This window comes from Taeniopygia guttata, chromosome 1 (genome assembly GCF_048771995.1).
Source record: "Taeniopygia guttata chromosome 1, bTaeGut7.mat, whole genome shotgun sequence".
In the NCBI taxonomy this organism is placed as follows: domain Eukaryota; kingdom Metazoa; phylum Chordata; class Aves; order Passeriformes; family Estrildidae; genus Taeniopygia; species Taeniopygia guttata.
Window position 1 is genome coordinate 77,334,529 of NC_133024.1, and position 14,611 is coordinate 77,349,139.

At 39.6% G+C, this 14,611-nt stretch overlaps 1 protein-coding gene across 5 annotated transcripts in view; it reads left to right on the plus strand.

Moving 5' to 3' along the window:
• PCCA (propionyl-CoA carboxylase subunit alpha) overlaps positions 1-14,611 on the plus strand; it is a 268,217-nt gene that overhangs the window by 183,609 nt on the left and 69,997 nt on the right. For all 5 annotated transcript variants that reach the window (XM_072931572.1, XM_030276646.4, XM_072931569.1 and 2 more), the window contains one exon: positions 14,428-14,526. In XM_072931572.1, the coding sequence (XP_072787673.1) occupies positions 14,428-14,526 (99 nt within the window). The remainder of the gene's footprint in view (positions 1-14,427; positions 14,527-14,611) is intronic.

The window sequence follows — 14,611 nt, forward strand, 5'->3', positions numbered from 1 at the left end:
CATGTGTGAAGTTAGCTTTGTTAAGATGATTATCTCAGTAGGGCCTCTGTATAGACAGGAACTACGATTTCCCTGCTCTGAAATTGTGTCCCTTGCCTTTTTGACCTTGTTATAAGTAGTTATTTTATTGAATCCAAAATGAATTTTTCATTTGCTGGTGTTTTCTTTTAATGTTACTGAGCATTTTCCCTAAAGTTTGCAACTTGCTTTTGGATTTTTTTTAATGTTGTTCAGCTTTTAAACACTTTTTGTCTTCTACTTAATTTTTTCATTTTGCCTGCTATTTGCGCTGTATTATATTTCCTGCTGATATACTTGCATATAATCTTTCAAGCTATTAAGAAATATTAGGACGGTCTTTTTGCTTTATTTCATTGACCATTTCCAAAATTTTCAATTTCCAGCTACAGTGATTCTCTGGATTTTAGATACAGCCTTCTGAAGGCCTGGATCTCAAAGAATGCCTCGTACAGTTTTATTTTTTCTTATTTTCTGGGTTAAAGCTTGAATGGGGCAAACTCTTTAATGCAGTCTGTTCAGTCTCCGTGGTGCTTCCAACTATTTGCTGTTATACTATCAAAGTTAAATCTTGTTTCTTAGTGAGAATAAGTTTCACACTTCTTGAAATAAATTGAGATCAGCTGATTGCTCCCCCATATCCTGTCACTGGAGGTAAACTGCAATTGCTTCTACATTGTGTGGATATACTGGCCTTGTGTAGTATGAGGTGTGACTGACTTATCCCCTTAAGAGCAGGGATGCCCCTGGCAAAGTTTAATATGAATAAGGGATCAAAATTAGTTCAGAATCGTTGTATTCCTTGCATTGAGGTCTTCTTCAGTCTTCTAAGAGGAGGAATTTCTCTTAAGAGATTTTCTTGGTTCTGTCATCCCTGAGTGGAGCATCTGTGTTCTCGTGCAAGGACCACTTTAAATAACTGGGGTAGTGTAGTCTATACAGGTGTACGAGGATCTCCATCTCTTACAGAGGATGTTTTCTGCAATGTGTGTTAGAGCCCAGACAGATTTACTGGGCTTAGGAATTGGGCCCTCATTCTAAAGTGCCGGGAGAAAGTGGGAAAATGTTATGACTTCTAGGATTTTAAATATGAAAGCGTGAGGATCCCCTGGTAAACCTCCCACATTTTCCCATCTCATTGATGTTTTACAGCTACACTGGAGGATATGAAATGATGGGTGCTAGAATGAAAGATTCTATCTTGTCTTGTAAGTTTTCAGAAAAAGTTGATAGAAAATCAGGTTAAGAAATATTAATGGAGTTTCTGAAAGGTCCCAAAATGTTTTTAGAGATAACACCATAGTACAATTCTATGAAAGATAAGCCTTTTGTGACAAACCCCCCCCCCAAAAAAAAAAAAAAAAATCTATATATTTCCCATGGTATTTAAACCAGCAAAGTCAACCATAGTGTCATGAAGCCGCTTCTGTTGCTGCCTGAGAAGCAGAGTCATTGTTGGGTATCTTCTGTGTATTTTCTTCCAATCTGACATTTAATTGATAGCTAAATCATATCTCTGTTATATCTGTGTTGTAGTAAATATGCAGCTTAATGTGTGGTGATTGAATGTTTTATTTTGGACAGTAGAAAACTTGCTCTGTTCTTTTTGACAGCTGTTTAAAAGATGTGTATTTTTGATTTGTCCAAAGTCTGAATATTTATAAGGGATTAAAATAAAGAGGTTGTTTAGCAGGTGCTGACTGCAATTTTGTAGCTGCAGTATCATAATCATTTCATGAGGTTTCTCTGTTTAGGAAATTGTCCTTGTTTAATGCTAAAGGATGTAGGTAATCTGTCTCTAATGCCAAATTATTTCAGGGTGTGCACTTCACTTTTTCCCCTGCATTTACGTAGATCGGAAAACTGAATGTTCCAAACAACTTGTGGAACAGTTTCCATATCAACTTTTATGTACTAAAAATGTAATTAAAATTGTTCAACCTAACACGTAAAAAAGAACTAAAATTTAATTTATATGGCTTTTAAAAAGAAAATATTGTTTCTTTTTTAACTGGTTTTGTGAGCATGGTGGATTTGAATTTACCCCAGTAAAAGTCAGTGATGAGCCACTGTTGCCTATTTAAATGTAAGTAGCTGAAACCATGAGGAAATACTGAATTTGATGAGGTATCTATTCACACACATTACTTTTATGCCTTTTGAGTGAATTCATGGTAATCAGTTTGTTAACATAAACAATGCAATCCCATTAACTTCTAAGGTAAATAGCATCAGATGCAAACATCTTTTTTACCTTGCTACATGGCTTGATTTGTTCTGCATATGGAAACACTTTGAAACTTTTGCATTTCTTCTTTTGTGTAAGTGGCTTATGACTCTTGTGATATCTCATCTTTCACCTGCTGTGTCAGCTTTGCATCCCTATCCCCTGTGCACTGGCCTGTGTTCTTCTCTTTCCTATTTATCACTGACACATCTGGAGTGGTGACATTCTTATTCCCTATTCTGCTTTTATTTTAGAGCTAGTGGAGAGGTTTCTGAAGAGGCAATATGCTTACTTTCTGCTACTACTAATTCCTTACACTTTTCCCTGCAAGATGGCTGGTGTGTTTTGATAAAAATGAGTGGTTTTGTTTTGGTATTGGTCAAATATGCCCAAGAGAGATAATTCAAGTGTGTGGTTGGGGAGCAGGAAATTATGGAAAATATTTGGTAAGGATTCATGATGCTATTACTTCTCACCAGCTTCTGAAAAGTTATCAGATAAAAACACTTGCTTTGGTTTTAAGTCATTAAACCTTGAGAGTAACCAAACAATGGGAATAGATTTATAGGTATTTTTATTGCATCAAGACTCTTCTTCCTCAATGCTTATTTTTATTTCTAAAATTTAAATCTGCTTATATCTCCTGACTCAAAAAAAAGGTCTCCTATAAACACTTTTTCTTATACTTGAGAAACATGAGGGCTAGTCTAGCTGTTATAATTTTATTGTTTACCTTAATCTCAATGCTTGGTAGAGCATACAGAAGTGATCTCTTTGGCTATTTGATCAAAGGACATTGCAGATGAGATCAAAAGAGATTTGGCTTTTGTAAGAATCAGGTTTAATTCTATGATACGCCTATTGTTCTGAACCATCTAGGGCAGTTTGGGGAAGATATGCAATAGCAAATATTTTGCATGTGAAGCTTTTAGTTGAAGTGGTGAATAATCTTGGACTGGGTATATTCAAAGGACTGGTGTTGATCTATATCCTGTTGTGACAGCTGAGAGCAGCAGGTTGGAACTGCTGGACGAAATCCATACTCAGTTGCCCACTGTACCTTCTTCTTGTCACTACACAATGTCAAATCAAAGACACTTTTTTATTTTATTTTTTAAGATGTTGCTTATTATAGCTATTTACTAATTGAAAGAGAACATAGGCTTGCTACCATGGTAGTACAATGGGAAAAGTAATTTAAATCAGTAGCAGGCTGTGTCCAGTCTGAGCATCCACCCTACATAAGTAGGCCGAAGTGGAATACAACTTCCAAATATAATAAAGTGGTGCTTTTCTTTCTCATTAGCTATTTTGGTGCCTGCTGATTTTGTTGGATCTCTGTGTCAAGTTGTAAATGGTGTGTGAAATAAAACACTTCTGAGCTGATGTATATGATCCTCATGATTGCAAATGCTCTTCAGATTGCTGTGGTATGTTTTGTTTAGATCAGACATGGAAGTCTACCTAATGCATAATGTTCAGTTTAGAAAGGAGATAGAAAAAAGACCAGTAGGAATCAGTTTTTGATATCTGGGTAGTAGTACTGGGAGTTCCTCACTGGCTAGTCTTAATTCCCACCCCTCTCCTAATTATGAAAACAAAAATTTGAGGCTTGAGACTTACTCTTGACTTGTCAGCAGCACACTGGCAATCAATGGAGTACTTAATTAATTCTTGACTCTAAACTTGAGATCCAGCTTCTGGTGATACAGTCTATTAAAAAAAAAAACTAAAATCTGTCTTAGCTTTTGTATCCTTATTACATAGCTTTTACTGAATCAAATGAATATTCACTAAAAGAATATATGTATTAGGTGAATACTTAAAAAGAAAGAAATGTATTCCAAAATGTGGTTTTTCTGAAGGGGTAGTATGAATTTTAGTCTGTCGTGTTTTATAGTGGCACTTTGGTATGATAATATCATTCTACTCGTTGAGAATTTATAGTCAATTGGGATAGGGCTTGGAGATCTCTGTGTGGCTCTGAAGTGAAAGAATGGAAACTTGGCAGCTCAAAGTCATTTTGGAATGAAGCTTGCTTAATGATTTCATTATATAGACATGAATCATGATTCAATAGCTATTAAACCAGCTCTGTCTACCCTATCAGAATCTGTTAATCTATGTGTTTTTAGCTCCCAACATAATGCTCCTGGTTACCCAGATCCTGTCATTGGTCCCTATGCTAAACTCCTTTTCAAGACAGAAAACAAGAATATCCTCAACAGATTATCCTATCAAACACGGGAAGCTGAGTGCAATGTAGCTCTCAAAGCGCCCAGTATGCACACGATAGCAATACTGTTTGAACCACCTGCACGATTTTCCAGCCACCTAAGAGCAATAGCTGTAGCCAGACTGGAGCATATTTAGCTGCAGAGCTGCAGCACCAGGGCATTTGTCTCTGTAGAGCAAAATGAAAAGGAAAGCAAATAATGTTCTTTCTTCTTTTCCACACTGATTCAATAACAATAGACACCCATATTCCCCAAACCAGCTGCACTTCTTGTGTCTGAAGCTGTTGCCAGCAGATGTTAATTACTTTTAAATGTTGTCTTATTTTCTTGATGTATTTTTAACTTCTGCCGCTCCCCCCCCCCCCCCCCCCCCCCCCCTTTTGTAGCCTTAGTGGGCTCAGGCAGGTTACAAGTACGAGATGTCATTTTAATAATGACTCTGCAAGGAAACCTGAAGGAGTAAAACAAAGCATTTGCTGCATTGAAGTGTTTTTGTTGCATACAGCCTCTCTACTAGTTTTTGCAGAGAGGATCACTTCCCTGGTAAATGCTTGAAGAAAGCCCTTGCTGATTAGAGGTGATGAAGGCCATCACTTCTCCCTCTCCTTTTGTTTTGATTCTGTTGTTGTTAAGCTGAGGAGCTGATGCCTGTTGTGTGCTCTTTTCCTTGGTCTCTATGCTGGCATGCTCCCATTTCTAAAGTGAGATCTACCAAAGCAGCTAATGGTAATTTGCATCTATAAGTGCTACTTTAAAGAAAAGAGAGATAATTTCAATGTGTGCACATGTGTTTGATTTATTCTAGTGGTTATGTGCTAGTTGCTGCTCTTGTGATTGAGGACTGCCCATTCTGTGAATGTGCTTAAGACTTTGAAAACTTGAAAGTTATGATGGCACCCCACACAATGTCAAAATGTGCATTTGAAGTAAAAGCCCAGCAATTCAGCTCATCTGGTCTTGTTCATAGCAGGTAAAAGGCTGCCTTGATGACACTTAGAGCAAATGAATTTCTCTCCTGCAGTCATGCACTGAATAAATTGCTTGATGTAGTTCAGTACAAAAGGACATGATCTATAAATAGTTAACAGAGCTTTCTTCAGGACAAGTGATCTATAGACTGGAACTCTCTCTTGGGGTCTTTTAAAAAAGTAAGTGCTGATATGAACAAAAGGAAAGTTTGTTTAAAAAAAAGGCCTTTTTAATGAGATTGAAACTCACATACTTTAACTTCCTTTTGAAAGCATCTGGCCAACCACTTCAAAAGTCCAAAAGGCTAACCTTACAGTCACTTGAAGAAAAGAAAAAAGGTCAGTCTGCTAATCTGATGTGAATATATTGTCAATAACTGAAAATACAGGATAATACAGCTGGTTAATTTGAATCAAAGAAATTGATGTCATATAAGCATCAGTGAATTCAATTTTTACAGTTCTAGGCTTAAAGGAACTTCTTTTTATGACACTTTTATACATTTGTCTATATACCACACTGTTGGCCACAGGGTCTCTCTCTGTCCTATATGCTCTTTCATGCACTTTTTTTGGCAACTAATATTGCAGGTTTTTAGACTGTTGGTATTTGTAATAAGCAAAACTTCTAAGACATTTATGTGTGCTAAATGAAGTGTCCATCTACCAAATTTCATAATGTGGCATTTTTAAGAAGGAAGAAAAAATCTATAAAATCATGGATTTGTTAACGTTGAAAAATATCTCCAGGATCAATGAGTCCAACCTTTAATCTAACACACCTTGTCAGCTAAACCATGGCACAAAGCCAGCTTTTCCAGGAGTATGCTGTGGGAAACAGTTCCAAAGGCTTTACTGTAGTTCAGGTAAGCAATATGCACAACTTTTCCCTCATCCACTAGGTGGGTCACCTGGTCATAAAAGGAGACCAGACTGGTCAAGCAGGACTTGCCTTTGCTAAACCCATGCTGGTTGGGCCTGAGCCCCAGTTGTCCACTCTATGCTATGTGATTGCACTCAAGCCAATCTGTTCCATAACCTTCCTCAGCACCAAGGTCGGGTTGACAGGTCTGTAGTTGCCCAAATCCTCCTTCTGACCCTTCCTGTAAGTGAGTGTCACACTGGCCAACCTCCAGTCACCTGGACAGCCTCAGTTAACCGTGGCTGATGATAAATGGTTGAGAGAGGCTTGGTGAGCTCTTTCAGCAGCTCCTCAGTACCCTCGGATGGATCCCATCGGCCCCACGGAGCTGTGAGTGTCTCAGTGGCACAGCAGGTCACAAAGTGCTTCCTCCTGGATTGCCGGGCTCTGTTCTGCTCCCTGTCCCTGACTACCAGCTCAAGGGCTGGTTGTCCTGAGGAAAACCAGTCTTTCTGTTAAAGACTGAGGTAGAGAAGGTATTAAGTACCTCTGCCTTTTCCTCAGCCTTGGTTACAACATTCCCCTCAGCATCCAATAAAGGATGGAGATTTTCCTTGGCCTTCATTTTTGTTGTTAATGTATTTATAAAAACACTTTTTATTATATTTCACAGCAGTTGCCAGATTGAGTTCTAGCTGAGCTTTCGCCTTTCTAATTTTCTCTCTACGTGATTCATGTACTCTTTCTGAGTTTGCTGCCCCTTCTTCCAAAGGTCATAAACTCTCATTTTTTTCCTGAGTTCCAGCAAAAGCTTCCCGTTCAGCCAGGCTGATCTTCTTCCCTGCCAGCTTGTCTTTCAGTACGTAGTGATGGCCTGCTCCCACACCTTTAAGGTTTCCATCTTAAAAGGTCCATCCTCTTTCTGGACCCTTTGTTAATAAGGGTGATTTCCCAAGGGACTCTGGATCATTGTTTTCTTTCACTGAGTTGAGAACAGTCATCCTGAAAGTGCTCTCAATATGGCTTTCCCTGCCTGTGTATGACCTGTGCATGTAAAGCTGGGGTTTTGGTAGCAGTGTGCATGCAGAATTGGATGGCAATGGTGACAAAGTGGCAGGCATGTGTTGGCTGGTGGGAATGTCAATTCTGTCAGTGTCTCCAGGACACATCTAGCACCAGGACTGGCACCGGCAAGCACAGTGTGTGCACATATGACTGGACAGAGCTTAGGAAGCAGATATATGACTGGGTGCTTGGGGGCCAGAAGGCATCTCTCTTAACTAGAGAGAAGAGAAAGCCATCTATTTAGAAATTTGCCATATATTTAGAAAGTTTTTGGGAGAGCAAATCATTCTGTGCCTACAGAGAAACTGAAAGCTAAGTGTCCAGACTAGGAAATCACTTGAGCAGGTGAAGGTCACTGGATTGATCAATTGAAAAAAAATTAAAATAGCATAGTCCCCTGATCTAGGTGAGGAAGTCAACTAAGACTTCTCTAAACAACTGAAGGAAATCTCTGTCACAGGATGGGCTGGTCATGGGGAACCCGACATCATCTGGAAGGACAACATATGGGATGAATGGTGGAAGGTTTCTGAATGGAGTTTGGGATAACTATTTGATACTAGTACTGGATAGATGAACTGATGTTGACACACCCAGATCTGCAACTCACTTTCAAGGAACAACTGGTTGAAGAGGTGATACCAAAGATAGTCTTGGCTATGACAGCCATGAAATAAATGGCTGTCTGAAGGAAATTAAGAAAAAGATTAGCAGAGCATAGATCCTGGACACCAGGCTAGTGGATGTCAGTGCGTTCTTTATTTGTGTAAGGTGCTCCACTTGCGTTGGGACAACTTCAGGTATCAGTATGGGCTGGGGGATAAATGGATTGAAAGCAGCCATGCTGAGAAGGATTTGGGGGTGCTGCTGGATGAGAGGCTTCATGGGAGCCAGTAGTATTGTGGGATGCATCAAAAACAGCATGGCCAGCAGGTGAGGAAGGTGATGCTGTCTCTCTACTCCACTCTGGTGAGATATCACGTGAAATGGTATCAACCTGACAGACTTCTATGATAAATTGACAGGATTTGTGGTCTAGGGGAGAGCAGTGAATATCATTTACCTTGACTTTAACAAGTCTTTGTCATGATCTCACCCAGCAAGATAAAAAGCCAGTTGATGGTTAATGGGTTGTACTCTGCTCGGAGATCACCAAGGGACTGTCAGGGATTGTATTGTGACCAGTTGTGTTCAACAACCTTATCAGTACCTGGAGGCAGCAGTGGGAGTGCACAGTCCTTAGATCTACAGAAAGCAGAATTGGAGAAAGTGCTCAATGTAGTCAAGGGCAATGCTGCCACCCAGTGGGACCTGGGCAAGCAAGAGGAATGGGCTAATGGGAACATTGTTAAACTGATCAAAGTCAATGCCTGTCTTGTAGACACAGTATTTGATGTGGTCTGAGTTTTGAGTAGCAGGATCTAATGACTTCCCTCTATCTGCAGACTACACCTATATTAACAGCACAGGGCACTGATAGCAACTTTTGGTGCCAGGGCATGCTGCTGACTCGGTGACGTCCTGCTGACATGTCCGCCCAAGTCCTTCTCCACAGAGCTGCTCCCTAGCCACTCAGGTAGCAATGTATCTTTGTGATGGGTTCATCCTTCTCACACGTTGGACTTAAAAATTAGTCTTGAATTTTACAGTTTTTATTATCCCTTTCCTCTTGCCTGCCTAGGCCCCCCTGATGGCAGCCCTGCTCTTGAGTGTTTCACCCAGTTTTGTGCCATCTGTAAACTTGATGAGAGTATACTGTCACCTCTTCCAGGATATGGTCCTGGAAAAAGTCAAATGCTTTGGGAGTAATCAAACCCTGGGTTACTATCAAATACAGTCCAAAGAACAGCAGAGTAAGATATACAAGAAGCTTAACTAATAAGAACTGCCCACATGGGAAATCTTACTGGGTTTCCTTTGCATTTATGCATAATTCATTTGCATTTATGAATGACAACATGTGAAGCATTATTTTGTTGCTGCTATTTGCAAATGTGGCAAATATGACTGATTTTGTTCAAGGTTTTTAAAGGCAATGTGGGGAAGTTAGAGAAAGTTGTATAAGAAGACCCAATAGTTTCCAAGACAACTCTGCAAATTACCACATGTTCTTGCAGGCTCTAGGTAGCCAGTAGTTTTCATGATATGGAAGTGTGTTGTGATTATTTGCTATGGGAATATATAGATGCAAGATAGTGTTCGAACTCTTCTGCTAACTGTGAATTTTTTTACATTAAAAACTAGCAAAATATTTTACAAAATGCCTGGGGTTTCATGCATCATGCTTCTAAAGCACGTCTTGGACTCATCACCCCCATAAAGACTTTCCTCACATTCTTGAGGTTGCATGGGACTGCAAAAGGTAACCATTGAAAGAGAACAGTTTTCACTTGCCTTTTCTCTTCCATTCCCATGTGCTTCTCTGTTGGCTAGAGAGTAGATTAGATGAGAATTCCATGCATTTTGTGAAAACTGGGAACCAAAAATTGCTTTATCCAACTCAATTTGGCTTAATCTGAGGTCACTGCAGGCTGTTACTGAATACTGCTGCCTGTGGCTGGGCCTTCTATTGCCACACTGTGCTACAAATTGTCTGGTCACCCCCTCTTCTGCACAAGAAGCAATACCTATCCTTTACCTGATTTGTAAAATGTGAAGAATCTCCTTGCTGTTTTGGCATGGATAGTGTGGTTAGCAGTGATGGAGGTAAAGAGTCTTCTGCTTGAGACAGTTACTTTTTCCACAGAAGAGGAGAGCTTTTTGTAGGTTTTGTAGCCTCAAACATATAAGCTACCTCACGTTTACAAGAGTTATGCTTACTGTTATTGTTCCTTCCTTGCAGGAATGATTTTAAGGTTCACTTTGTAGAGCCCTTGCTGCCCACTGGTGCCTTAGATTAATGCCAGTTGAAGGGAGTGGAGGCTATGGCAGTGAATATTCATATCCTGTGAAGAGTAATGTCTGTTTTCCTGAAAAGTACCTCTTCATGGGCAGCTGTCTTGATCAGAGAAGGACTTCAGCAAGGCAGGTCTGCTGAGGGTGATATTTCATTTTCTAGCTCTGATTGATTAGAGAATGTCATCACTTCTGTTGCAGTAAGAGGAAGAATTAAGCGCTGTAAGTCCTATGCTGAGGGTGGCATAGCCAAGTCGTTAGGGCCAGCACCCTTGAGTTAAACACCATGCTGAGAGGCAGAATTGAAACCATGGGATTAAATCAGCAGACTTAAGTTAGTCAGACTCAAGGCTGGCATGAGGAACTTCAGACATAATGTTTTGAAGGATCAGGCAGGAAACAAATGGTTTAGCTGCCCTCTAGTCTCCTGGAAAACCACCTTCATTTCCAGGAGAAAAGAAGTGACATGTGCCAGATGTACGCGAGACTTTGCATTAGTAAATTAACAGGGCTATAACACTCAGGCTTGTGCTGCCTTCTTTAATTGCCTGACATGCACACAGAATGCCAAATTATGTTCTCTAAAGGAAACTGAATGCAGATTATGCTTTGCAGCTCTTTGCACTATTGGTTAGCTGGTACATATCATGCTGAACATCAAGAACTCACTCCACAAGAGGTGAAGGGGCTGCTACTTGTGTAGTTCAGGTGCATGCCAGTGAAAATCTGCAAAGTTGTGACAGTAGGGTAAGCTGTTGACCTTTTTCTAGCATTGCGTCTTGGACTTGTCACTCTTCTTTCTGAGACCTCATTTACAGTAGCTTTTGAATTGGAAATAATTGTGAAGGACTGTGGCTGCTTTCATCTTTTATGTCCTCACATAGGAACAAACAACCTTTTAAAAAAGGAATAATTCACTACCACCATGTCACATGGTTGTAGTGCAACAATGCAAACACAGTTACTGTAGATGCATAGACACATATGTGTATACTTGGAACTGAGTAGTTAAGGATAAAGCTACACTATGTAGGTGTGGTAAAGCACAACGTGACCCACTGCAGGAGTGATTTGACTGGGATCTTTTCCCTGCAATTCAAGTGTTAGCATCCATTGAATGGTGATTTGTTCATGGCTGTCTTAGGAACAAAGAAACAAAGTAACATGGGAAGTAGTCAATGCAATGTCATTAGTTAATCCCCATGTCCCCCTTCACACCCTAAACCCCCACCCCCAAGCCTAAAGGAAAAAGGTCCTGAGTTTATTGCAGTATTCATGAGGTTCAGTTATGATATCCATTGCTAGAGGAGGAATGAAGGCAAATGCAAACTTCTCAAGTTCTTCTACCATCTTCTCTCTTCCCTTATTTCTACCTGCTAGCCGTGCTAGGCTGTTGGCTGTTGAGCTGCAGAAAGAAGGTTTGCTCTATTAGATAAAGTATTGGTTTGATTTCAATCCCCATCTGGTTCTGGCACACTGTGTCCCATCTTCCCCTCCACCCCTGCCTTTTCCCTCATTTATAGTAAAAGGAACGTAGTCACTACATGGTAAATATCTTATCCTCAGTCCTTGTTCATTTTCTCTGATATCTTGACATCCTCTCTTTGTCATCCTACCTATCAGAGCATAGGTAGCCACATTTCCACATTTCCTTGGCTTCACATCATCAGTTGGTTACACATTGTGCAAATAATGCACAGGTAGTGTATAGACCATTAATTTAAGAGTTAAACTCAATGATCCTTGTGGATCCCTTCCAGCTTGGGAATATTCTGTGATTTCTGTCATCTTCCTCAGTTGCACATACCATAGTGAGCTGCAGGTGAAGGCAGCTAAGACCCAGTAGCTCCATTCTGTGAGAAGCCTGCTGCAGTTTATATGTAGTTCATATAACCCTTCCCCTGACCCTCTTATTCTTTCTTGAACAGAGAAATCATAATGGTGGCAATATATTATCTGCCAGTTTCTCTATTGCACATAAGCAACCTGGAGTGCCATGTATTGTTTAGGCTTAGCATCTGCTTGCTCTCTCCTTTCAGGGTGGGTTCCACCAGAAATGTTTGATATTAATGTAATCTGGAATCAAGAATGGAGAGACTTGTATAGATCCTTGTGAGGGATTTTGGACAGGTCATTTACCACTGTGACAAAGAGGTTTACTCCTCTTTTGCTCATCTGTACAGTGACAAAAGAGCTAATGATTAGAGTGAGTTTGTTGTGGAGGTATTGACTTGCATCCTGCCCCTGGAACACCCTTTGCTAGAACTTAGATAGCAGCTATAGATTTTCTCTGAGGCTGCATGTAAATCCTACACTGCCACAAGCAGTATGGTGTATACTCGAAGGATGTTTTGGTGACCAGTAGCCTGGTCTGCTTTGGTGCCTCACCTCTATCCCCGGAGACACATGGTAAACGATGTTTCAGACCCAGCCTCCTGTGCAGACAGTCTTTCTCTTTCTCTGGTTTTAAAAATAGCAACATTAAAAAAATTTAAATAATTGCCCTACTGAAGTTCACTTGGTAATCACAGAGGATTGAGACAGAGCACTGGATTTGCTTTTCTCCATTTGGAAAAGTCTTTTTGAGATGTTTCTCCTGTTCTCAATAAAGACAGTATTTGCTGATACACGTTTGCTGAGAGTGGGCTGGGTTCACCAGAGTGTTCCAGCTGCTCTGCAGTGCTCTGGAAATGCAAACCAGCTGCTGGTCTGGCTTAACTCAAGCCAGGTTTGTGGCTGGTTTGCATCACTGGAGGAGTGTAAAGTACCTGAAGCATGCCAGCTAATCTGGCCTATTGGTGAACCATTATAAATGACTTGTTTTTCTACTTGTTCTTTGCATGTAACTTTATTTACAGTCAAAGCCCATGGAAATTGCATAGATTGTATCACTAAGGCAAACTTTGTATTTAAACTCAAGTCTATAAAATTAGAGTGTTTTTTAAGGCAGAACTATTTCTTCTTAACTGAAATAAATTTATCAAATTACACGCTGCTCCTCTGCATTTCTCTGTTACTGATTTCTTTTAAGATACTTCTTATTATTATTAGATCAAATAATGATAAGTCTGAGATCTAAAAGAGTAGGCTTCATAAGTTTTATTTTGCAAAAGGTGTGCTTAGCTTTTATTCTAAATGCATTGAATTTTTTTCTAGTTCATTGGAGAATATATGCAATAGTTGTGTCATCACTATTGTTTGAAATTTACTGATTAGAAAATACTTTGGAGATTTTGAGAGAGGAAGGAACTTGGTCAACCATGATTTTTCTTCTGTTTATAGTGAATAATAGTTATCTACCTTCAATAGAATGATGAGTGTTCAAAACATGCCATACATTTTAATCACCAATTACATTAGTCCATATATAATAATTTTTTCATAATGATCTCTTTCTCTGAGACTGTTGTAGTGCTGAATGGATTATGTGTGTTTTTAAGCAGTATAATACAACAGAAGAATGGTAGAATTGTCATTACAGCTACTCTGATCTACACTTTTTTCAAAACGCAGAATTTTTGCTCTTCACCTAGAAATATTTTTGCATAATGAATATAGTATTATTTAAAATAAAACCACTTTCTGGATAAGCATGTTGACATTCAAGTCAGAAATTGTATTTCTCTGATCAGCTGTATACTGAAAGAAAACATGTCAATTTGCAAAGTTTTTCTAGACTTTGAGGCAAAATGCTGAAGAATTAATTACTGCCTCATATTAATTAAGATAACAATGCAAAGCCCTTCATTAGAAGCATAGGAAAAGTTCTTCCTTGGTCCTTGGAGAGAATATTATATGCAAGCCCTGTTGTGTGGGTTGCAAGGTGTCACTGGAATTTATATGCATTACTTGTCTAATTGCAGTAAATGTAGCATGTCCAGATAGGTTTAAAAGTTGGATGGCTGTTTGTTACTTGCTGGAAATCACTTGAAACCTTGCTACTCAGAGGCAGCTGTTCACAGGTCCTTCACCTCTCCCCAGAGATAGCTGGAAGACTGTTGTTGGACCCTGTCTTTTATGGCAGAAGCAGTAAACATGACAGGTTGTTTGGGAGCCATCTGTTTTAAAATGGTTGCTGCTTTGTATGCAGTAATGAACTTGAGATCAGTTTTCTGTCTGTCTTTATAGTAACAGCCTTGTTTGGTGTCACAACAGGTGGAAGTTGATGGGATGAAACTAAATGTGACCAGCGAGTGGAACCTGGCTTCACCCTTGTTGTCTGTCACCATTGATGGCACTCAGAGGACTATACAGGTAATCTCACCAAAGCCTCTTGGGCGTGCAAATAATACTGAAATGTGGGGCCTAAACTTGCTGCATCATAAAAATTATGTGATGT